The following is a 26,732-nucleotide window of genomic DNA, read 5'->3' as shown; positions in this document are numbered from 1 at the left end:
CTCTCATGATGTGAGCACTGGTCAACTCTACTCTATACCTACGAATGCACACGATTGGGTTCAACCACAAATTCGTATTTTCCATCTTCTACTCGGTCTAATTGCCATTCATGTACAATGCAAGGTTTGCGGTGTGAAACTAATTTCTTTGTTGGTCTGAACTGAGAACCTATAAAGAAAATCGTAAATATCCAAATAGTGAAGAATATTGTATGCATATACTTAATGTCTTCACACAGAGCATAATGTCGACACCACAGGTATGAACACATCAAGATATTTAACTTTCGGTTGCAACAATCTTCATTAAAATTGCAAGCATTCCGAAATACATTTGGCTATATTTGCCGCACAAAAAACAATCCCAACAGTAAACATTATCTAAATTATAATTGCTCGACTGCTTTTCGAGGTTAAGTACTTATTTTTTTATAAATCGAGATTTTTTCTTTAATGTGAACAAAAACATCGTGTGTATTTAGTTCTCACAGATAGTACAATAGTATATAATTACTGTTTATCAATCTTTTGTTAAAAGTACCACACTAATAACTGACAGTAGCAGTATACGTAATGGCGGATGCCAATGATTGCGCGATTTTTTAGGTTAGTTGTATTTTAACGATGCGGGTCACAATGATAATATTAATGAATTCACTAAACACAAAACTACAAAATTCTACATCTCCATGTGTTTACAATGTAGTTTAATATACATATTACGGTCAGTTTTAATTTCAAATAAAAACGGTATATTTAGTTTAGCTACGTGTTTTTTGCCTGCCTTATTAAACAGAAAAATTACTACGTACTAAGTAGGTATAACATTTAACTATACCTACTACTACGGCATATTATTTAACTATACACACTACCTATTTTAAATCCTATGAAAAAGTTAAATACTTAGATAAGGAGGAAAAGGAATTTATTCAAAAACTCTCGGAACATCATCATAATAACATTTACATTTTACCTTTTTTATTACCCGTACAACGATATCACAGATCTGATCTAGCGTACAACATTGGAGTGAAATGGTAATATTTAGTTTATTTTTTATAACATATTTATATTATCTAGCCGAGGATATAGATAGTCAATAAAATCAAATGTAAATGATAACCAAATATGTCTAAGAATGAAATCACTATGCCCAAGTCTACTTCAAACTTTATTCCATTACTGCTTACAAAGTTAGATTGTCCTAGGACATAGAAAGGCTATCTAGTCCACACATGTACATACAATTTGGCACGGGCTGTGCCATAGCGTCACATCCGGCCCGATGACCGCTTGGTTGCGCAAGCGCACCAACATGGGCATTGTATGCAAAACGTTCGCGCACCACTCGCCAAATACCGAATGTTAACGGTACTTTAAACTTTACTAATAGGGATTTAGGGTATCGAGAACTTGTGCAATCCTTTAACACGAATCGATTGAGAAACTCGGTATTTCGATAAAATTGAAACGATTTCAAGGACTGTTAGCCATTTAAACAGTTTAATAAATGTTAACTTAGAACATTAAAGTGGGAAAAACCAAAATAGACGGTTTTCTATTTTAATATCACCTTGTTTCGTTCGTCAGCGATAGCCTTTAATTTTCCGGTCCATTGTTAAAGCGTGGGGTTTATGGTTTCCCGGAAAAAACATGATGTAAGTGCTTTCTACGTAGAGCAGTGAATGTTGTACATTGCCTCATAGAAAAACGTTTCAATACAAATAAAATAAAAAAGAACATTATATGAAACAACAAAGTTAATGTCAAAGGCCCTAATCCTAGCAATATCATTAATAACTAAACTCTATCGGACTTCATTTTATGGACTTTTTTAAATATTCCAACGCTAGCGAACTTCCGGACGTGCATACATAATGAGATTAAATCGTTCCCTAAGCTACAAATGTATAGTAAAAATACAAAAGGCTGAAATCACACACCCGTTTAACGAATGATGTTTACCCAAGCTTCGTCGGACAAACACACTGGCCTTTTGAAATGCGCGTACGACGCTTATCCGCTATATCAAAAGGACCGGAAGGATATTGAGCTCCTTTCCTCCATTTTCAACGCAAGCTAATGTTAATTTTTTAAGCAAACAATCTTTATGATTTTCCTTTCAACGTCAGATTAAAACTTCAAAAGATATATTTTTTTTTTTTGACAGCTCATAATAAATTGATGTCGAATCTTTAGCAAACAAAATATGTTTACGATATAGAAATTCTCTGCGCACACTGCGAGCAAATATTTAGAATTCGACGTGCCAGATTTTTTTTAAGGAAAGACTGTTCAATTAAGTTTTAATTTTTCCATTCAAAATTATATATTTTGATAATACTTTATCTCTTTATTTGTTTAAATTAAATACCGAATAATGTCATCACATTATTCGGTATTTAATTTTGGTAACGAAAATCAATGTCCAATCATAGCTTAAAGAGCTGGTCTTGCTTCTTAGATTAATGCAACGCGATAACCAAAATGCAGCAATGTGGCAAGTAGAAGAATTATTCAATGTTGTAAAGAACCGTCTGCTCTATCTTCATCTTGCCGAAGTCACTAAGAAGCGCATCGTTCATGTGAAACAAATCCTGACCGGCACCGGACATCCGTCTTTGTCGATATTCCCGCTCTACATCAAAGGGAACCACTCAATTTTAAGCACAAACAAGTTTCAACCTTAAAATTGTAAATTTAGAGTCCACAGTAATATATTTGATAACTGCCAGCCATTGAGAAACTGGTCTAATACATCTTGTCACCAGAAGAGATGATTAAATTGCAGTGGACAGCGTTACAATAGCGGAAGCGGAAATAAGTCGTAGTGTTACAAATTGTGATGCACTCCACGCTCAGAGAGAGCAGGGTCACAATATCCTTTCGAATTATGAAGATGTGCCCCACTCTGTATTCACCGACATTGACATATTAGAGTTCAATTGATAAATATGACACGTGTTTAACGTTGTAATAAATACTAAGTAAATAACAATTAATAGTACATATCCACGCTTTACAAACCAATTTAATTGATTGATGTGGTGTTTGGCCTTCAGCGGATCGTGACGCCAATTACGAAGCGCTTACCTGGAACGAACAGAAATTTAATGATAAAAAAAAATAGATGAGGAGTAACAGAAATAGATTACGATATTAAATTTGTCACTCTGTGCCGCCAGCCCGAGTGGTCACTCGCGCACTCCGTAGGTGTCGCCCACGTTCAATCCATTTCCGTTGGAGACTTCAGAGACGAGACACGTTCTTCCCTTGAATTCTCGCAAACGTTTTATACTTTTTGATCCTATCGATTTCACATGATCGTATGTTTGCCGATGAATATTATCCAAAGCATTATAAACGCCTAAACTTGATTCCAACTAATGTTGTGCCGATATATGCACCGGCTGATTGGTTATGAGAACGAGAAACATCGACCTTGTCGGAGGACTCGCTCGGTGGAAGTGGATGGTCGTAAAATAAAAACGGCCCTCGTAGCCGCACAGACAAACAGACAGACAACTATAGCATAATATAATATGGCGAGACGCTCACACGATTGACGGTCGATAGCTCCTTCGACAGAACGTCGGCATCCGGCATTCAAGGTGACACGGCCCATCCTTGCAGATCCGGTCTCGGCCAAAGTATTTAGTATCATCACAGAAATTGTAATAATCACCTAATTATCATGAGAAAAACACAGAAACATATTTCCCATTAACATAAATCAATACACGTAGTAATCTTGACAGTACATTTAGGACATAAAAGCAGGCATTTAATAGTGTAGCCTCCATAAATCCTAAGAAATATAAAACCTTTAGCATTAAACGCCGTATACTGAATGCTTTAATGTCCAACGTTATTATACTAAGCATTCAGTATTAGGCATTAAATCATAATGATGGTCAATAGAATACCGAATCATTACTCAACGTGAGATTTGAAATTACAGTCATATAATCCGCGGGACCATCACCAGGGCCAAGGCAATGGGCACAAATAGTTGAGTAATACCACTAATGGATGGGTGACATCGAGGCGGAATGTTAGCCCAGTGCGCAATGGATTGTCGTTAAATTGAATTAGAGCGCACCACCGGCTTGCGCCCGCGCAGTTCGTCGACCGTTCGCCCACCACATTCACCATGCTTATTGATCTCATTCAGCCGATCCTTTTTGATTGATCAACCTTGATGTGGGAGTGACAGCGTTCCAAACATGTGACAGAATTTATGATTTTCGCTTGTAAAGAGATTATAGAGATCATATTGATGCAACGCCTTCGTGACGACAATGCGTTGCATAAGTAGTAAATAAGTATTTCTATTCTTTATGTAGGTACCCGTGGGTAGGAGGAAAGTATATAGGTAGAACTACGAAGGCGTGCGTGGGTACAAGCCGGGGGCGGTCACATTTCTCCCTCCAGAGACAGTGCCTATAGTTAGTGTTCAAATGAGCTGGTTCTTAATGTGTGATAGTGGCGCGTCACGCAGACTTGCATAATACAATGCAACTAGAATAATAGCAGACGGGAAGTGAACAATCATAGAAAATGTTATGCAAACGCGGAATACCGCACAGAATAGTTGTTTTTACGTAAACCGTGCTAGGGACAGGCACTTATGGTCAGCAATGTTTATACGAGCTCGACGACTGCCGACCGCAGAATCAGAAGTTGCCGGAATATTATTTGACTATCTTGTACTCTGTTTAACGTTGTACTTGAGAGGTTATTGCATATGGTCATTTAAATTTTTATGTAAATGACAATTAAAGGACATCTTGGCAAATGCAGTGTAAAGATTTACTTCTAGTCAATACAACTTTACGACAAACAATGATAATGGATGATGTTGAATGAATGTCGCTCCACGCAAATAGATTGAAAACTTTGTTTATCACGTGTCATCCTAGATATCATTTCTTTACATAGAAGTAACAAAACAATATTAAATTGTAACAGACGAGCACCGTTGGAGAACACCGTGTAATTTATATTCATAATGGTAGAAAACATGCAATAGCACACGTGTTTACTTTCACCACTCCATATTAGTTACAGCATGTTGTCATCTTTATATTTTAAAATCAATTGTTGTTCGTTAGTCTTGCAAAATCTCGAGAATGGCTGGACTACTTATGATCTTGAAATGTTTGTTTGTGAATGGTCAGGGAAGAGTTAAAAGGGTCGATTTTATTTTTTGCATAAGTAAAATGTATCTGTCAATTCCTGTAATCCTGTTACTTTGAAGAAGAAACAAACACTTAAGAAATTCAGAACATTAGTAAATGTTAATAATATTTAATAGCAAATTAAGTTAAACTTCTTAATACGTACTGGAGACTATACAATGTCCTATTTAATTTTTCACGATAAAGGTCGTGTAGGATACATAACTTAGAGCCTAATTAGCCAAAAATTGACAATTAGTAACTACACTATCATATGTAATGTTTAAAGTAAGTACTGTCATTACAGTTTCAAGAAATAAATCCAACAACATCATTCATTTCCACTCCTTTTTACTGTACTAAGGTCTGCATTTTCAATATTAATTAAAAACCAGTTTTACAAACAACGTTATCCAGTAATATGATAGTCGACGAGTAGCTATAAAGTTATAAATAATTGTAAGGGAAATAATTCTCAAACAGATTCCTTTATGCGGTTTTAACCGCAAACAGCTTGAGAGCTTTCTCACTTGTCCATTATATGCGGTATTCGATAGTCTTGCATGTTTTAGGTTATTTATAACATACATAAAATTATAAAGAGAAAAGAGATTTAGTGCATTATTAAATTCCTCAGCACGACTGATCAAATAAATAACTATAATTTCGTGCATATTTTGGCAGTTAGCTATACAAGGGGGCGCGAGAGCATCTTGATAATCCGTCAGCTCAGTGTATGGGCACGTGTCTCGGGTGACTAACACGGTCGTCTAAAATATGTCTGATGTGATTAAAAGAGCACCACAATAATGTCATCAACGAATTTATTAAACAAAAGCATTATGGGCATGCCGCTATGGTAACGCCACTGAAAGTGTGTTTATAGCATCCGCCTTCCTGCTGTGGACCGACGAAAATACCGTTACGCCCGCACAACCAAACTCCATTGATTTACATACGCAAATCATGACGAATTGCCCACAATGCGCAGCCGAAATACGCCATGTTCGTCCAAAACATAAAGCAAAGTGAATCATTACCCACTTCCACCCACCGACGGACCATAATCGTATGAATGGAGATATTATCCTAAGACCTTTTCAGAAATTAAGCAAAGTTTCACGTTTCCGAAGGTTATTTGTGAACTCATTAATATTTCATTCCAAGAACAGTGTTTGGAATGCAGTGTATATCAAAACACTGTTCAATGTCGAGAAACATCGACATTCAACGTTCGTGTGCCTGTTATTACCATAGAACATATCCGCGACATAGTTTAGATGAACTCTTATCATCAACCAGTATAACTATAATAGGTAACTAGTGACTAAAAAGTTGCTTCGGGCGTCTAGCTCAAAGAGTAAAGGTCTCCATTTATGGAGTCTACCGCGAATCCCCTTCGTAGAAAAAATTGAGGCACTATTGGTTACCTAATGCAGACTATAATATGTACCGGTTGAGTTATGGATTAAGTCATGGCGGAAACGGCCTTCAACAAAAACAAACTAATGCTGCATGGTGAGGTTTAAAAAATTTTACACTCGTTAGCGCATCCGGTGAATTACGATTGCGCGTGGTGTCTTTTTGCTCCAAGTTTGATTTAAAAAATAAACCGATCAATCGGCCAGCATAGCACACCGCGAGGGAGAATATCCTGTCGCCGCGGGAGAGTGGGGAGGAGGTTGCGCGCAGGCATCCATGAATGGTCCTAACGAACTCGCTGGCCTTGGCAGGACGGCCCTCTGGCCCTTTAATGCCGCGGCTAGCTACGGGCACAAACTTGCCATCTAGAACTACATAAACCATTAACGCCGTGTGATATATTGCTTCCTCCTGTGTTGCATTCATAAATACTTGAATAATGAATTTTAAGTAGACTGATCACCAATATAAGTTATCTCGAGTCAAGAATTAACGTAAATGCAAAGCAGGAAAATATAAAAGCTTGAAATGGAGAAACATAAATATGTTGCGATTATAATGATATTACATTCAATCAATATTATATTGTAGTTCATTATAAAACAGGAAACGCTTCAAGTCTTGCACACACAAGCGCGTATGAGCGCGGTAAACATCTCATTCACGATCCTTTGATTGAGTTTGAATGAGTGACGTGCTCAGCGTTTACAATTCACCTCGTAACAGGAAGTGAAACGAGTCCAACTATATCAAGGACGCTAATATTGGAACATGATTTGTTACTCCATTCACCGAGGAACCATTACAAACTTAATTTCTTTCATAACCTGCTTGATGGACACATCAGCATCGGCGTTCGTTATTTGTTTCATAATATTCATATTAATTCTAGTCTTAGGCTATGATATGTTAGTGAGTATAGATGAGCAGGTAAATGATTGGTACGACCTTGAACGGACCAGGATCGACATGCTAACCCACTTAACGCTGCGTGCCTGCGCGTGCCGTCAAGGGATTACGGTTCGAGCTAATGACGCCACCATTTATAACATCTGGTGATTTGCTTTTATTTGTTCAGTACTAACATGAAGCCAATGTCAACGGTTACTTTTAATTATACAGTATACATAATACTAAACTAAGCAATGTTTTAATACCTACACCAAAGACATTATGTTTTGTACTATGTATTTACACTTTACGACTTAAAAGGCAATGCATGTAGGTCTATCAATATCAAAAAATCTGTTAAATAATGTGATTACACTTTCCGAACAGTGACTAAAGGTCAATAGCATGAAAAGGCGGAAGTTCACGAAGTTAAACTCATTATTTGAATACTTTCCGTAAACCAGAATCCGTGGTGCCGCGGACGAATGGTCAAGTTTACATCAAGAAGTTCCGTGCCAGTGGTGATGGTGGTTCTCAGGCAGAGCCCGGAACGCACGGAAGAAGTAACGTTACGCCTTCGTGTAGTCGCCCAACCGTCTCTCTAAACACATTAAAGCGATGAATCTCATTGGTCTAATAACCTTACGTCATTTACAAACAAACTACACGGTCGCATCAATCGAACAAAGTGACATGCGCCACGAGGAGTTGCCAATAACGACACGCCCTCACATCTCACATCAATGAATGAATTATCCGCATGTCAACGTACAGCATTCTACTTGTTTTGAATGCAAACAATACAAAACTAAAAACCAGCTTTCTTAACCTACCTATGTGATTTACTAGCAAAAAACATTGGAGATAGACAGCGTGTAAAGACAGAGGGTCAACTCGTGATCAATGATTGACTATGGTACGGTTGTAATAAGCTCTTAAGCCAAGCACGAATTCTGATTCACGAAGCTTATGCAGCGGAGTAAATGCCAGATCCATTATCATTTGGTGTCAGTTAAAATTGCCGTTGTAGATCCGTGAAGGAACGTTGACCTGGATAAGCGAATGGGCCGCTTGCATATGATACTGCACTCATATTCAATGCACAAATGACCAGTTTAGCAATCGGTTCACAGCCCGGATCTGCGTCTTGAAAACAGAATAAGATGTGAACAATGCCTCATTATAGACCGGTGTTGTTTGTGTGACCACCACGGTCTGAACTAAGGAAGTCAATATCTATTAGCTCGTCACAATAGGTGAGCGACATCCGAAGCTCATTACTGGTATACGTTTCCGTTGGCGATTCGCAACACGCGAATAAATCGCGGCCTATTGGAATATCAGCAGGCTTAATACGGCGCATACATAAGATGTACCCAGTTTCAATCAGTTTAAACAATACAGAAGTTACCTACTGGTTACTAAGTTTTATCACGATTTACTTGCATTTTAACACACTTTATGCCTTTAATAAAATACTGTAAATTAAGTTTGCAGTTGGAAGTCATTGGGAAGCCTATGTTCAGCATTGAACGTCTTACGGCTGATATGATGCTGATTATGAAGTTTGCAGAAGAATATTTTCATCTCCCATCTGTACCTTGAATTAGTAGTCACTGTAAATAAATCTACGAGTATCTAAAGCATTATAATGTGTGATGTCTCGCAAATACCTTTTAAATAAACCTGTCAGTATATTTGTGTTATTAGCGTTAGTAGTCTCGTAAACAAACGCGGCCTTGAATAGCACTTGTTTACGGATACAAATGCGTTGGCAAATGAACTTGGATTTATAGTTAGTTTTGTGAAATAAAAATTGGTCCAAAGTTACCTGCAATGTTTATTCATTTAGGCCTATGGCAAATCTTATCTTTGTCGGCGGCAAATGCATGTCCATAAACCAATACAAATAGAACGTGAGGAGGCATAATGTTCGAGCGCTAGTGATCCGTGCCAACAATCCTCAGGACATAAAGTAAGCAAACATGATTTGTTTTGTTCAAACAGCGTGTGTTATCTCGGCGGTTTACAGCCGTATTATCTGTGCGCACCACCGCACCACCTACGGTGAACATAGTAGTCACAAGAGGCGTACGTGCTTTTTCTACTACACAAACATTTGTCATGTCAATATTGTCGCATGCCCCCGCGAGTGTTGCAAGAAGCCGCCCTATGTCGACGTCATCCCACAGACTTTGGATGAGCGCAAACAAACGTGGGGATCAAAAAGCGAGACCAGTCGTTAATAAAATAAATAAAAACAAAACACTGTTAAAGACGCGATTTAAAGTCGCAGAATGAACAACGTGAGTCCGATCACAAAGAAATAAACGTGAAATTGACGTCAAACAATGATCTTAAGAGAAGAAATTCAACAAGCGAACCCATGATCGCTGATTTAATGAATACATTTTACAGGGCAGCAGTACAACGAACAGCGGAAAGCGCATAATGACTTCCGTTCGTCGGACAACGAGATACATCGAAATAAAACAACACGCCCGTATCAACGGACGGACTCTGAATCGCGAAGATCCAAAGATTCGATAAACACAATGTATTGTAAAAAAAGGTGAAAGTGTTATCGTTACATAATTTAATTAGTCCAATTAAGATATTGGATATATGCCAAAAAAATGCCTTCGTCGTGTTGTTGTCGTGTGATCGTGTCAGTCGGTGTGTCGTCCAGCAGTTACTTAAGGGACTTTGATAAACGGATAAGGGAAGTGCGGTCGACATAGCGCAAGTGCCCCACCGTTCATCGGCTTGCGATTCTAATTTTGATATATCCTGCGGGTTTCCTGCGCAAGCACCGACCGGAACCGGCTCACTCTCAACTGGTAATAAATAAACCATACGGGTGTTCAACGTCTTTACTCATGAACCACTGGGAAATCTAGTAGTATGACTATCTTCTGCTCACAGTTCTATAATTTGACTATTAAGCAAACATACGTAGGTATGCTTTCCAGGTCATGGTTTGTTAGCATTTTGTCCGCAATACTGGCAAGCAAGTTCAATATGAACGTGCATACCTTTAGACAGACAGTTGACGCTAAATGAATGTTACCGTATAAACACTAGAGCTAACAATAAACCTATTACTAAGCTGGACTCACACAATGCGTAGCTAACACCATCAATCACCCATTCACGAGTCTTAACATTATTGTCTATTCGTGTGAGCCATGAATGATAACAACACGGTCTACTAACAAAAACAAATCGTATATTAGCATACCAGAGATTGTAAACACGCGTACAGGCATTGCTTCCTCGTCCGTCAGCAAAGATATTCTTTGTAAAATGATTAATATAAATAAAAATATGGGATGCTTTCAATAAATCATCTATATATCGCCTTCAATGTATCAAAATATGAAGAGATAACAAAGGTTTGAGTTGGCTTTGCCAAAACTTGTAGCGAAGGCAGAAAGTTCTTTATAAGTTACCAAAAATTCAAACTGAGCTAGTCTGTAATCAGTTCACATCCTCTTTAGACCCGCGTACTAAATGTGCAAGTTAACACCTATTGTTTCCATCGATGAGTACTCTTTCCATTCACTACACCTAACGAGTCCATTGACTGTTTCTAGGAACTACTTCGATTGTTCAGTTCTCAGGACGGCACCTTTGGCCACTGCAACTTGGAATATCTACATCCAAGTATTTCTACGAAACAGCATCGTGGATTTTATTTTCTACCTTAAAAGTCAAGGAAAATTACAGAGGAAGCAATAATGAAAACGTGTGATTTCATGCAACAGCTCATAAGCTACATGCTACGGTGAACACAGGCGTAAATGATGGCGTCAACTCAATCACAGTTCAGGAGCTCGTCATGGGAAAAGTAATGGAAATATGTTAACTACAGACTAAATTTGGTTTAAAACAAGCTTATTCAACCTGGGACACTTTTTTTGTAATTGATGAACTTTGTCTCTTGAAGACCACATCTCCCATAGAATCATAAACATAGTACACAGCACAGAACATAACTATAATTAGATACAAGACTTAACTTAAAATTATACCTTGTGGGAATGCTAAAAAGGTTCTCGTATAACAAAAGTGATTAAGTTCATAAATAACAATATGTCATTTAATAAACATTTGTTCAATGATGACGCTAATTAATCTTAGATTGTTACAATCTTCGATAACTTACACCTACACTACAAGACATGAATGGGACAAAAACTGAAGTAATCATTGCAAAGATAATTGAAGCGGACCTGTTCATTAGTAAAGAAAAAAACGATAAAAGCTTTGACGTTCACGAACACGACACAAAAACGATTCACGACAACAAGTCAACTTCTGTAAATCCAAACCAGTGGACGACCGCCGCAAGACATTGTTGGAAACAAATCATTAGTAATTTAGATTGGAACATATTAAAAACAATCCCATCAAAAACATCCTGTAAAAAACCCAAGTCTCGCAGCACAGTCTTTCTACCGTCAAAAGTTGTGAGATCCATGTAATACCAAGTCGGTTAATCTATTTAGTGTCTACTTGAAGGACCTTCTGTCTTAAGTTATTACATAAGTTATTATCATGCCAATATTAAAAATATTTAACGTTTTAAACAAATAGATCGACTTGGACATCGCTTGATTTGATTATTAGTATGTATCACACTACACAGCACGACGGGCCAGCGACCAACAGGAACGAGAGTTTCAATCGCGTGAGGCGCGAGAGACTAAAGAATCTAATATAATATTGTAATATTCATTTTGTTTTCATGCGATGTCCAAGTCGATCTATTTGTTTAAAACGTTAAATATTTTTAATATTGGCATGATAATAACTTATGTAATAACTTAAGACAGAAGGTCCTTCAAGTAGACACTAAATAGATTAACCGACTTGGTATTACATGGATCTCACAACTTTTGACGGTAGAAAGACTGTGCTGCGAGACTTGGGTTTTTTACAGGATGTTTTTGATGGGATCTCACTTCTTTTTGTAGAGCCTTTCTTTTTGATACCATCTACTTCTAACGAATTTTGTTAAAGGTCTTATGATATTTTCTTATTTTTATATGTAGTCTTCCTCTTTTTCTTTTCCGGTACTACTTCTTGAGCTTCAGCCACAGTTTTTCTCAAAGCCCACTCCCTGTCTCTATGGGCTTTTCTCGGAGGCTTTGATGTCTCAATTTTTGACAAGTCTGGACGGTAAATACTTCTTAATCTGTTGTATTCACAAATTGATGATTCCTGCGCTTTAATACTTCCAAAGTCGACATTAGTCGCGCTAACAATTTATATATAACAGATTTAAATTATAATATATTGTTTTATTAGATTTTCGTACTTCAAGACATGTCCAATCATGTGTTTTTCATTAGGTCGACCATTTTACAAGTAATAATGTTGTTCAGTTTCATGGGCTAAACACACCCTTACCCACCCTATACCCCTCCCTTGCCTCATATGGTAGGTACCTATCTACACCTATTAAATTTATAACCACCACCAACCACCAACTGCATAAATAACTTTGTAATCCCATATATTTATATGGGATTACAAAGTTATTGATGCAGTTGGTGTATTTGGAAAACTGGACCGAAATTACAAAATATTAAAGTTTTCCCATGATTAAGACACTAAACTCTATATGTATTCCAAATATGAAGCTTCTAAGTCTGCTAGAAGTGCCTTGGACTTTTGATGATCGGTGAGTCAGTGAGTGACAAAATTTAGAAACTTTAACAAGTTGTCATTCTTAAACTACTGGTTCAAATTGACTGAAATTTTAAATATTCCGTGTTTATACAATGCCGGATTAGTTACTGAAGATTCAGGTTTCTTGCTTTATCCACAACCGAATTATAGGGGGTCGAAAAAGGCCCGAATTGCTTCGAGAAAAGGATGGTACGGCCGTGCCGCTTTTTTTTTGCTCGACTTGGCGGGGGCACTGCCGTGCCCCCAGATAACATCTGCAGCATTGAAAGGAGGAGCATTAATACATGACCATAATTGGTATAAAAGATAACGTTTATGGAATCGTGACTGCAGACCTAAAGACAAAACTCGGCATGGGGTGATACTGATATCCCGAGGTTTAATTGGACAAGCGACCTTTTACGGAAGGTTTTCTTCAAAGTAACAGAGACTCACGATGTCGGCTGTCGTCGCCTGATGTCGCGATACAGGAAGCTGGGGCAAGGGGCGCGGGGCATGCTACACGATATCCCTTTTACGCGGACCAATTAACGGACCCCGTCGGACCGGATGTGCGTATACACATACATTAGCACCTCCACCCTTTACTAATCTTTTTATGAGAACTAAAAACGTCTTGAGAAAATATACAGCAACGCGAAATCTTGAGTGTCAAGAATATTTTATTGTCATTAATATGGTTACACACACAGCGAAGACGTGACTTCATTGACCGGATTTCACACCATAGGCAATCGTCCTTGGTTGAGCTACTTAACTCCTAAGCCGACTATGGCACAGGACAATAAAACTTGCTAAGCATACAATTACATCCATAAGTGGAGAACACGAGAGTAATTGTATTCGTTGCGCGTTTTATGTGGGTATATACGGTACGTCCAGTCCAGACAGACGGGACGTCCCTCTACAAGAGCTACATTTATTTTGGAAACGTAACACATTACCGTGTCGCCAAATCTGTCCAACAACACATTTACAGTGGCAATAAATTCTCCTGGCGGACTCCTGACTTAGTTGTGCACCTAAAATAGGTCAAGAGCTGGGAATTCACAAATACCAAAATATTGAAAACATCGACGCAAGGAAATGAGTAACGTGAGTTATTTTGGAGAAATGCAAATTCCTCTTTAGCCATTCCCAAGGACTTTTGGGAAATTAGCACAAATATTGAAACAGCAAACTTAATTCATTCTAAAGAAAACAATTAACTTTTGAGCTAAGCTTTAGAAACCCCTAAAATAAGACCCAATAAGATTAATTGAAAACAGAAATAATGTGCTAGATGTGACTTTAAATTGGTTTTTAGTTCTGATGGTGCAAATCAATTAAACAACATTACAAAAGTCATTATAACTAGAGGAAATACTTTGTTCTATTATTAGTTATTCCAAAAGAAGGCGGAAGTAAGCCCGTGCCGCCAATAACAAAGCCATCGTATGGCAAACGTCTGTTACTTCCGTTTTGTCGCGTACCGGTAACCACCCTCTGGCAAGGGCTGTTCCGGAAGGGACAAATAAAAGTACTTTAAAATGAGGCATTCTTTAGTTCCGACTGAGATTTTATTATTTCAAATATATTTGAATATTCCTTTCCTAAAGTCACAATAAGAAATTAGCTATATATTTAACATAGCCACCGTCAAAAATGAATACTGATTATACTGAACAATTCCTTAGAGAAGATTTGTGTGAGATGCTACGCGAACGCAGCGATCGCGGGCTCATAGCCCATTACCGGCCGATCGTATAAACTTCGAACATAATTTATCGCTTCCTCTCTGTGTTTTTCATTCGGCAACAATGCTCTTCTCTCCGAGTGTGAAGTTAATGGGTTTACGAGGTGTCGAGGGTAATTTGCTTTAACGGATCTGTGGCTTCATTTTGATAGCATATCCATTATCGGTGCATATTTAGAATATATAGGAACGATAAAATCGCAAACTGCAAAAACAATATCCTTGTCAACAGTCGCCACCGAACACCCCGTGGATTTAAATGCATGGAAACAATGCTGAATCAACAAAAGAAATCTAATTACGAGCCCAAGAGAAACAGCGGGAATCGTTTCTTAGCGAGCTCGCCTCGTGAGAAACTGTCTCACAATTTCTTTCTCGTTGCAACACCACTTGACTAATAGCAGTTAGCATCTATGCCGAAGCTCCGTGAGAAATAATTTGACGGCCATAATGGTGCTGATGAAAAGTTTAATGATATATTTGCCAGTCGCAACTCATTAGCTGACTAGAAATTGCATAGATGTAATGCTTTTCAAATGATTTATTTCAATATTCAGTTAGGCCTTGTGTCTTCATTGAGATGATAGTTTCCCAGAGAATATGATCTATACTCATAAGATTCTAGCTCTTCATCACTCGATGAACAGGTAAATAACATTATTGAATGAAGGAAATCCTATGGAATTGATAGGTTAATGCCGCTATAAGGGAAGACGCTAATTCAAAAGTTTAATAGTAAATTACGGAAGTGACGAAGCTGCTCTACAATAATCGAATGGATACCTACATTTCATTAGATCGGTGGCCGCGTCGCGTCATTTGCCTAACACAATGATAATACTGGTTTAATGTTCGGATTGGGCAAAGTAAAGAAATATGCATTGTTTATTAATTGAGAAAAAATACTTATAGCGATATAGATATGGTAGTACTAAAAAGGCATGAAAAATGGTGTATCAGAGCACTCTACCTGCCACTTGAGGATGTAAAAGACAATATGTTATATGAATATCGTACAGTGAACTGTCACAACGTGCGCTGGTTTTCATTCATGGGATAATGCAACGCCGCCGCATTGAGGGGAAACAGGGAGCGCCCATTTAATTTCCGCAGACCAAAGTGAAGCTTTTAGAGCATTTTATTTTATCGAAAATATGTACTTATACTATGAATAAAAAACAAGTCTACTTTCCAGCTAGCAGTAAGCCAAGAGAAATGCTTCAGAATATTGGAAATACGAAAAGACCTTCAAATAAGTATTTGCATAAATATAGGTAGCTAGACGAAACCCTAAAAGACACACATTCGTAACTGGCTAATAATAAGTGGGGAAAGGCTAAAAGATTTTATCGACTAAAAGAGTCCATATCAGTTAATCATAACTTTACACCAGTTTCAAGGTACAAATCAATTAGTGCCAGTAGATATTAAAGCTGGAGTAGCGGTAGATATAAAAGAAGGAAGACTGCTAGTTCATTATGCGACAACATGCTCTATAAAAATTCTCGTCAGAGATAAGACACTTGATAATTGTCTACGATAAGCCAGTGCCGTCGATCAGCTTCCTGTACAATTGAGACTTAATTATAAGCTGATCCCACTACACCATCACATAAAATAAGATTATCTTCCTTCATATTTGTACTAGATGTAATTTCCGTATTAACATTTCTTGCACCTGTTTATCGTAACAAAAAGTGTTCACCACAAGAGGCCAGTTAGAAATGTACCTAGTAATATCATCGTAATGGGATGAAATGAAGGAGTGTTCCAAGCGAGGCGTGTCAATTTAATATCCGCTGGTGGGCTCATGATGGATGGCTGTTTTATTAGCTCCCGGACAGAGTTTACGCGCTTACACGACACTTCAATCAATATCATGAGGAAAGCTTCTGTTCTAACTTTCATACACTGGAAAGTATACAAACATGTGACTGACAGTGCGCAGAGACGGTTTGTGAGATCGGAAATCTTCAACCTCGATCGAAATGTTTAATCGAACTCTGTAGATGGGAATTGAAGAAACGGTGTCATACCGAAACCGATCAATATCACGCGCAAACAATAGGGGCTCATCAATTTCAAGCAGACGTGAGAGGTGAAAAAAATTGGCGAGAATCAAGTCCAGGTAGAGTTTGCTTAGCGCCTTATTAAACAGGCTATTGTGTTGCAGCGGCGCCTACTCTGACCATTTTTTGCGGACAACTAATAAACAAAAACGAAACGCATCTGTCTCGCTGACTGTCATGGTAAATACCAGAAATATTTTATTTTAAAATTTTAGGGTCAATTGTACATCACTTCTTAAGTAATGAATTGGTAATTACAAATCGAAAATACATTTATATGTTACAATTTCCCCAGTGCACAGAAGTATCTATCTATTCCGGACGTATCTAAATGTTCATGATAAATAAGTACTTAATTACAGGAAAGCTATTAGAGGCGAGTTCTAGTCGGTACACATAGATAACGAATATGAATGCACAATATTCAAATACATATAAATAATTAATTACTGAAACATTTGTTGGGATGTATTACAATAATTATTGCTCAAGCTAATTGTGCTAGATATCAAGAAGACACGATGGCGTACTACACCTACAAATATTAAACTAGGTGGGCACCCACCTACAAGTCAGCCCACAACCGTATTTTTCGTTCAATAAGCCTAGAGCCTACGTGTCACCTTTGCTAATGCTCGCTAACCTAGCATTAGAAGTGAAGGAAAGAAAAATTCGTAACGACTTACTCACCGTATATGTCAAACTGTGTCTACCGTTGGCGGCTTTCCCGTAGGCTGGTTTTCTTATAGTAATAACGTTCAACGTCTCACCACGGAATTTGTATCGCCACAGAAACAGAAGCAAAGCAATTTTCACTTAAAAGTCAACTGTCAATCAAACTTTAACACAGACAAGCACGTACGATTTGAAACTTTTAAACGTAAATATGTTCGCACGGGCATGCGCTCGCGTGTTAGCGCGTTCATCGAGGGCGCGCGGCGCGACTGAGCGTGAGCGGCGAGAGCGCGGCACGCGCCGGTGGGGGCTTCATTCACAAATCGAGTGGCGGGGACCGGAGGCGCGGGGGCCTGACCCATAGGCTCATTCATGCGATTACCAAGTCGGTGTGGTGACCTGCGGCCTGTCGCCTGTGGCCTCACAGTACGGTCACCGTCTGTTCGATCCACCACATCCCACTTTAACGAGTACCTAAAAATTTCAATTCAATGTCGAATCATCTCATTGTAATGCAAAGAAAAGCATGCCAACTTCCTGTTCTTGTCGAAACTCAGGTTTTGTGGAACCGCACAACGTAACTAGCAATTTGGAGAATTTTACTGCACACAACAATGAATACACAATAACAGCCATTGGCAATACGACCGGTGATACGTGTGTACAATTGCGACAGCGACCTGACACAATTAATGCAACTACAGAACCGGCGAAAGTCTGGAGAAATTCGAGAGTCGTATTTGTATTATGGAGGACATCTGTGCATAATTCGGATAACACTGAATTAAATAAATACATGCGCACCCGTATGTTTGCGCCTTAACCCATAAAGATCGACATTGTGAGCACTCACTTCATAATAAATGACGACAATTTTATCGTCGTATCATGATTAAAACCGCTACGTATAAAACGGTGTCTTGAAATCAGATCCCGTTGCGACACCGACGGATTTACAGCAATAATGGCTTGGCAAGCAAGAAAATGACAAGCAACATTGCCGGTGAAAGGCTCTAAGTACAGTACAGGGCACAAGCGGTTTATGTAACAAAGTGGCTGCATCGCACGTGCCCTGCGTTGCTTCACTTTATTGCGACGCATTTTTTTTTTATTTCGTTGAAGACGAGATTAACATTCGCACTGCGTCTGATGCTCAGAATATTCGAGATCACAAATAAAAATATTTACGCTTTTCAGTGGTCTATAATTTCTTTCTCGACCAAACCAAACTTTATGACACTTGATCTTAATTTATATCCTTGACCTTTCACATTATCCATCAGGTTCGCGTACAAAATTAAATAGCGCCTCTTTGACTACGTAACAGACGAGTCGGCGCTCTCGCGACTATTACGTGAACTCGGGAATGACCTCAGATAGACACGTAATTCATTCGTCATTAAAGTTTTGAAGTGTGACGTGTTTTTTAAGAAATACTAACATGACTAAGTTTCTACAGGTAATCTCCAAGATCTTAACAGTAAAATAAACAGAATTACTTGGAAATGCAACACAATATACAAGCTGAACTATGAATTAACTGGCTAAGATATGCAGCCTAACTGGTAATTCTAGTAAGGATCAAGTTTTGAAAAGTGGAAAAATAAAACTTCTAACACATTCGAAGGTAACTAGAAACTAATTACATTAAATACACAGTAAACGGCATCAGAGTGCACAGTGACATTATGGAGTGGGTTATAGCCCCAACTGGTTGCATTTATGGTGCTTAATTAACTAACTGCACGTACATGTATAGGCAACTTTCATTAGAGGTCGTCCTTAAATGATCTTATCGCTTTCTAAAACGATGGCTACCTATCGTCTTACTGCGAGATTCTCAAATTAAAATCTCGTTGAGTTTTGTTTAATACACTGCACTCGGATAATAAATAGTGTCTAGCAAGTATCTAAAACACTAGAAAACATTTTAATTGCAAACCATTCCAAACCCGTTTGGAACCTGCTCGAATGTGTACCCATTATTGTAAGCGATGACGATAATATGCTTGGAAGCATAACAGAATAATTATATTAAGCTGGTATACATACTATTACATCTTCATAAAACTATCTGTCGTTTGATCAAGATGTCATTTACACAAAACAACCAATTTCATTCACAACCCTATCAATTGTTTTGAAATCCTAACCACAACTCTCGAATAATGCTTCCTGGTTCCTGGAAGTCGGAATTTCATAAACTAAAGTAAGATTAATTAATTTACTTTAGCTATGAGACTATTACTTAAAGTGCAGCTCAAGACGGAGTGGAAAGAGCGAGCATTAATGGCATCACCGACATGATTAATGATAAAAGCTCTGACGATAGAAATTCAGTTCCTTGTGGCATTACTGTGAAAAAATATTCTTAGGTATGCTGTTACATATATTATCGTTATTACAATAAGCATTTCCGTTGCACGTTCATTGATTCGTGACTTCGAAATTGCATCACCAGATTTTGTCACTTATTGTTAATGGTGTATTAAGGCTGAGCGTTACTGCTGATTTTGTATTTAAAATTTTAAGGACAAGCAAATTACAAATTTTGCAAAAGGTTATTGTAATACATTCTTACAGTAAAAATTGCCTGGTATAGTTAAATCACATTTTATTGAAATCAGTTAATTTAAAGCGGCATTAATCCGACGTACTAAGTAACTACCTATATTATTTTAGACTACAACCTCGCTAACTTGTGAGATAATCTGGGATGCCTTATTAGAAACAGATAATTTGGATTTTATTAATCAGCTTAGGTCGATTTTATAAAGACCTAGAGGAATAAGCAAGTTTAAGGATCCACACGTTGACGGATGTTCAAATCCTTGACAAACAAAGGGCGGCCTACAAATGACGAATGCTTGCATTTTGCTTAGAAACAATGAAAACTGTACACGAAACACCACAACTGTACTTATGGTTTGTTAAAGATGCATGCATACGTCAAATGACGCATCGTGGACAGTTACCCTAAGTTATGCGGTTTGAATTCTAGCAAGAAGTTTAACTAACTAAGAACATTATGATAATAAAGTTTTTGAAGAGCACTGGAGATGGCATTTTTCCCCCTTTGAATAATATTATTGGGGCATTGATCTCTTCACCACGATGATGATGAGATGGCAATTACATAAGACCAAGTAGAAATAAAAAGATCCATTGGTGCAGTACAATTATTTTCACATTTGTGTACAGGGTATCCTTTACCACCGTTCCATGTTTTATAATTGTTAGTTTTAACGCAAATGTGTAATGTATTCCCGCGAGTGATAGTATCTACGAGGGGGGTATGTCGATTACTCACTCCGCTTCCTGTTGTCAATTAATGCAATGACCGGTACCGCAGCCCGTGTATACAGTTATAACACCAATCCACCGCGAGCCAGGAGTCATATAACACTGTCTCCACAAGTCTACACACTGCCTAACGACAACCAGTTGTTAAGTGCGTAGAATGTGCTGGACGCCAGGATTTATTTTACGGAATCTCTATGCAATTTATTGGTATGCAAAAAGGGGGACTTTCTGAGTTATTCATATAAATATTATATTAGTAACATTTTGGTTAAAATGGATGTTAAAGGTTTTCGAGATAGACCAAATTGGGAACATAATAGTTAAGTATAGAAATGTATGTTAACATTAGTTATTTCAATTACGTCTTTGATCACCAAAAAAGATATGGTGTATCGCGTTTAAATCATTGTATTGTAAGACAACTAGACTCGAGCCAAGTAGACAGAGTTCGCAAAATCGAAAGATGTTCTAGAATCATATTGACTTCTATCAAGATAATTCTAAATAAACCTGGAATTTCGACTCGCACTTTTAGAAATCTAGTAAACAATTACATATTTGCACTAAAAGATATCAGATATTACCAAATAAAATACGACATACAATATTCAAAGACAATAAAAACAAATAAACAAAGTAACAAAACTAATTTATTAGTGGAGTAGTTTCATATGACAGAAACATCATACGTAACCTACGCAACCAATTAGCGAAAAGTATCGCTTTCAAATTAGCGAGAATTATAAACATAAACACAAGATAAAATGGGAATGAGTCACTTCATCGAACTGAGTAAGAAATAATCCCACCCAAAACATAAATGTGAAAGGCTGCCAAGTTCGATAATATTGGAATGCTTCGCCTATAAAAGAAGTGAGATCTAAATAAGTACCAAGTTCCATACACAGACCTCAGTTAAAAATGATATAACAAATTGGCAAGTTTTCACACACTTTGTTATAAACCTACTAAACGCAATGAGTTAGGTATATAATTTTCTATTAAAACTTGCCAAGTTATATCATTTTTAACTGAGGCCTGTGTATGGAACTTGGTACTTATTTAGATCTCACTTCCAGTTTTATAGGCGAAGCATTCTACGCCATATTATCGAACTTGGCAGCCTTTCACATTTATGTTTTGGGTGGGATTTCATTTATTTTTGTAAGGTTTATTTTCATTTTTTCTTATTTTACTTTTCTTTGACTAAATACAAACCTTCGTAACGAATTTTAGGTCGCTACGACCATTGGAAGATATAGATAATTTTTTTGTTTTAGTTCCTTAGGGGTATGAATTTACACCTTCATTATTTTTAAAACCGACTCACACTTGGCCATTTTCAGATTTTTTCCTTTACTTTGACCTAAAGACCTACCTCCATGCCAAATTTCAAGTCAATACGACCATTGGAAGTGGTCTAGGTTTTTGATGAGTGAGTGAGTCAGTCAGTCAGTGAGTGTATAGTAAAAATAGCGATTTTCTGACGTCAATATCTCAATACCTACAATAGGTACATTTATGAAATTTTGTATTTTAGATAAGCAAGTAGATCTCGACAGATACTAGAAATTTCATATGCGTAGATAAAATAGATTTTGAGTTATAGGTGGGTCGAACTTGGCCCGAAATGGTTCGTGTAATATAACCCACGGCCGGTGTGTCGGTTTTTTGCTCGAACTTGGCGGACACACTGCCGTGTGTCTAGATATTGAAACCATTGGATCCATATGAATTAAAGTAAACATTAATGTTTGAAGTTTTTACGATTCATTGATTAAATTGGTCCCGATTCTGTACTAAAACCACCGAGGGGTGAGCAGGACCTAACTACGATCTCCTCGCCGCCTGGGAAACGTGGAGATTATTGCAAACTTCCTCTTAAGAAGGAGGCCATTATTCAAAGCATTTTGGCTGTTAATTAAATTCATATTGCAGTATAATTTTGGTTATCAACTTCATGTTTTCTGTTTATTACGGCTTTACATTTTCATGAACACTGTCCCAACCAAGCAAGACAGCAGACTCTATTTTACCGCGACTTTTTGTAAAATTGTGAAACCGGCGCCCTAGAAAATACAGAACTGGTTTGCGTGACATAACCTTAAGGCGAGGCAATACTATCCGTTACGTAACTTAGATGCTATTAAATGCAGTTGGTACTCGAACATGCGATCCTGTGTATTTTGAGAATCGTTTGCCAAGTACTGTTTGCATATTTGATTCGCACCACTTTACAAAGCAGCGTTAAGTGTGTGCCATCCTTCGATTGAACTTGGACTTTAGGCGTCAGCCTATCTTACGTAGTTTTAATCTAGGTACCTGCGAAATAAACAAACATCTCCTTACCTGTGCAACATAACGCGATGTAGTCGTCGCTCGTAGCAGTTCCTGACGGCAGGTTCCATGCTATCTTGAACTCGTTGCCTTCTGCAGTCCAGGTGAGCGTTGCTCTCTCATTGGCACCGTATAAGTCCTTCTTCTCGTCCACCTCGCTACTCAGAGTCTCTTTATTTATGACGTCTATGGCACTGTCTTCTTTGGATGTATTGGCACTTGGTTTGTCGGTATCTACCGTCATTTGACAGTCTTCGGCATGTTCGGTAGTCGGTTCGTTGTCAACCACTGCTTCCTCATCTTCGGCCACTTTTTCTTTGTTTTCTTCATCGTGCTTTTCGTCGTTCGTAGGAAAGTCCACGTCATGTTCTTCAGACATGACTCTTAGATCGCGCACTTTAGTAACACATTGTTATTGTTTATTGACTGCAATTTTGAGTTACAGAAGAATAATGGAAAACATCAAATTGAAGAATGTATGATTGAATAATTGAATACTGAAATTTGCTACGTAATATGCAATAAGCTTTGACTCATAAAATAAGATGAGGCGAAAAACAACGAAAGGAACCAAACAAACTCGCGAGTTGAAGATGCAGGAGTTAGAATAGGGGTAGTTACTGGTTGTGTGGAAGGGACACTGAGACTGACACGTGGGAGGGTGGGGGCAGCGAGACGAGTGCGGGGCGGGGGCAGCCGGCGACGTCGCGACGCCAGCCCGACCGGCGCCGCCGCCGCCGACGACCTACTGCCAACTAATGCGGCCTATTCAACTCTCAGCAAATCACTACAAGTGTTATGATTACTGATACTGTATCATAAGGATTCTCTTACAGATTTTCTAATTATATACAGTTGTTATGTGATGCCAGATTTATTATTATTTTATTCATGTTTTATATTTTCTGTATGAAATATAATTATGTACATACAAAACTTAATCAAAACATTAAATTAGAGAGGCAGAAATTATTAGAACCAGCTTGTAGTCAGTAGCACACATGTGGCATACTAAAGGTACCTCTTTGTATAGTAATTTTATTTTGTAAAAATTTTAAGTTTTTATTTTAAAATAATTTTATTAGACAAAACATATGATTAAATGGTATCGGTCTACAAGCATCTACAAGCTTTAATGATCAACAATACTGGTCAAAAGGATTGTTAGAAATATTTTATAGTCTTACAAAAGTTATAAACATCAATAATAGTGAAAACATATAATAATATTATCATGTTTCTTTTGTTATTTACAAGTTATATTAATAAGTTATTTTTTCTAGTAAGAAGACAAATTCTTCTTATTATTATGTGAACAACAATTTATTCTTTAAATTGCTCTCATCTTTATTTTTCAATCAATACTCATCTACAATAGAATAATAACTTTGGAGTATGAATATTTTTTCTTCACTTCAAACCACATATTTTGTCTATTGTATTTGTACATAACTTGATTCTAATAATTTTGGACAGCATCATGAGGTGTAGAATAATATTTCTAGAATTATCAATATCTACATATTGATAATTCTAGAAATATTATTCTACGAGGAATGGTATCAAAATGTTTGTGAATCAATGTGTATATCTGACTGGTGAATTATAATTACATCAGGGGAATGATTTCAATGAAATGTGGAAAGCATAGTGGTAAGCACCAAGAAAGTATAATAGTAATAGAAGAGCAGAAGTTTAATGATTATGTAGGTTCTATGTTGTTTTTGCCAAACGTTTCCGATTGAAAAGCGACTTTCAACAAGATTATGATGTTTATTATCGTATTATCATGCGTTTCTACTGCACAGTTATTTTTTACTTTCAGCATCTGATCAATAACTATGCAATAAAAACAATATCCGCCACACAAACAACAGTATGTATTTGATATGAAAAATGATAGAACACCACTACATACACTTTTCCGGAAAATATTTTGAGTTTTTCACACAAAATTCACAATCAGTGTTTTTTTATTAGTGATTTTCGAAAAAAATTGGCTTTTCTCCAATGCAGGCGATTCTTTCCGCAGCGGATGACATTGACATTCATTTTTATAAGTTCAGAAACGAAATACGCATTTTTCCGACAAAAGTTAATTTGAACGAGTAGACAGTTTAATTCGATATCAAAATCAAATCCTTGGTTCTTTTAAAATTTTAGATCCTATTAAAATAGTCTAAATATAGCTTAAAATTAGTCATACGCCAGAACACCTTTTTGTAATGATTTTTAGACGTGTAGGTTGACTGTCAAACGAATGAGAAGTTGCGTTCCAAACCAACTTCTCCAATGAATTCTAATTTATAACATATCGTCTCGTGCGAAAGCGAGATAACGATAAAACAAAACAAGTAAGTAAATATGGGAGTACGAGACAAAACATCAACATGTTAAAACTTTGTAATATATAAAAATTAATGGTATGGAATTTCAGCTGATGTTTTTAAATTAATTCAAAGTTCAACGGTGTTCGGAGTTTTATTTTTATATAATTTAAATAATATCGATTATAATGGCTTCAATAGCTCCATCGGATTCAGAGTCGAACGTTAGTGGTTTCATGCGTTATAGTGATAAAGACGTGAAGTATTTGTACACTTCCATAATACAGGTAAGACTACTTCTATTTGACCAGATACCAAAAACTTACATACCTCTATTATCTTCAGACTAGTAATAGTAGTAGCGTAGGTACTGGTGAACGGCACTGAGATGGCCTAAACTAATGACCCTATATTGCTAAGTTTTAACCATCTAAATTATCTGACAAAACATTTTAAACTTATATTTTTATACAGTTGAATTTTATTGTAATCAAATAGTTTGGTATGTTCGCAGAGTATGGAATCAATCAATCAAGACATCTCCATAGTTGAAACAAATCTCAAAAACTTGGTTCAGCAAGCAGGCCCTTTGGAAGGACAACTGTCTGCGCTACTACAATCGCTGCCAAAACCAAACCTCAATTTGCCCATGGAGACGGATTAACACACTGAACCTTATGAGCAGTTGGACTATGAATACAAAGACTTTAGATAGCAGCAGAATGTATGACTCTTGTGCTAATAAAGTGAAAGCAGGTGTTATTTAAATAAGTTTTAATCTATAGTAATAAGTACCTGTTATTTAATATGTGTAATATAATTATTAGTAATGCTTGATCTATAAATGTGTTACTACTTGTGTAATTTGTTGCTTTGGTAACTAACTATGAAAAAATAAAATGTTATCAGATTATATTTTATCTTTATCTTACATTATTTTCTGACATAGCCCAATGTTGGGAGAAATTCACATAAATGTTACACCCAGACCAAGAACATCAATTTGTGTTTCATGAAAAGTATGGAGTCATACAGGAATTAAAGCCATAACACTTATGTAGATGGAGCTTCCCAGTCGCTACACTTATTATCA

General features: G+C 37.2%; 2 protein-coding genes across 5 annotated transcripts in view; one reads left to right on the top strand and one right to left on the bottom strand.

Annotated features, from left to right (window-relative positions):
- Positions 1–25,383, bottom strand: part of LOC118266806 (E3 ubiquitin-protein ligase HECW2) — a 100,963-nt gene extending 75,580 nt beyond the window's left edge. For 2 of the 4 annotated variants that reach the window (XM_050703281.1, XM_050703283.1), the window contains exons 1-2: positions 25,231–25,383; positions 23,325–23,738 (exon numbers count right to left, since the gene is read on the bottom strand). In XM_050703281.1, the coding sequence (XP_050559238.1) occupies positions 23,325–23,691 (367 nt within the window). In that variant the 5' untranslated portion in view covers positions 23,692–23,738; positions 25,231–25,383. Of the gene's footprint in view, positions 1–17,687; positions 17,964–23,324; positions 23,739–25,230 lie in introns of those variants that run through there. The other 2 variants (XM_050703282.1, XM_050703284.1) reach the window with 2 other exon arrangements.
- A 374-nt stretch (positions 25,384–25,757) lies between these two features.
- Positions 25,758–26,552, top strand: LOC126912210 (uncharacterized). The gene is made up of 2 exons (XM_050703299.1): positions 25,758–25,926; positions 26,154–26,552. The coding sequence occupies exons 1-2, from the start codon at positions 25,828–25,830 to the stop codon at positions 26,301–26,303; spliced, it is 249 nt and encodes an 82-aa protein (XP_050559256.1). The 5' UTR covers positions 25,758–25,827; the 3' UTR covers positions 26,304–26,552.
- The last annotated feature ends 180 nt before the right edge of the window (positions 26,553–26,732 follow it).

The sequence above is a fragment of the Spodoptera frugiperda genome, chromosome 23, assembly GCF_023101765.2.
Source record: "Spodoptera frugiperda isolate SF20-4 chromosome 23, AGI-APGP_CSIRO_Sfru_2.0, whole genome shotgun sequence".
In the NCBI taxonomy this organism is placed as follows: domain Eukaryota; kingdom Metazoa; phylum Arthropoda; class Insecta; order Lepidoptera; family Noctuidae; genus Spodoptera; species Spodoptera frugiperda.
The sequence above is the reverse complement of the archived record's forward strand: the minus strand, read 5'-3'. Positions and strand labels throughout refer to the sequence as shown.

Bases quoted from the DNA above. Each gene is read 5' to 3' on its own strand.
- LOC126912210 (XM_050703299.1), top strand. From the start codon at position 25,828: ATGGCTTCAATAGCTCCATCGGATTCAGAGTCGAACGTTAGTGGTTTC. The intron at 25,927-26,153 runs GTAAGACTACTT...GTATGTTCGCAG, and splicing joins TGTACACTTCCATAATACAG to AGTATGGAATCAATCAATCA.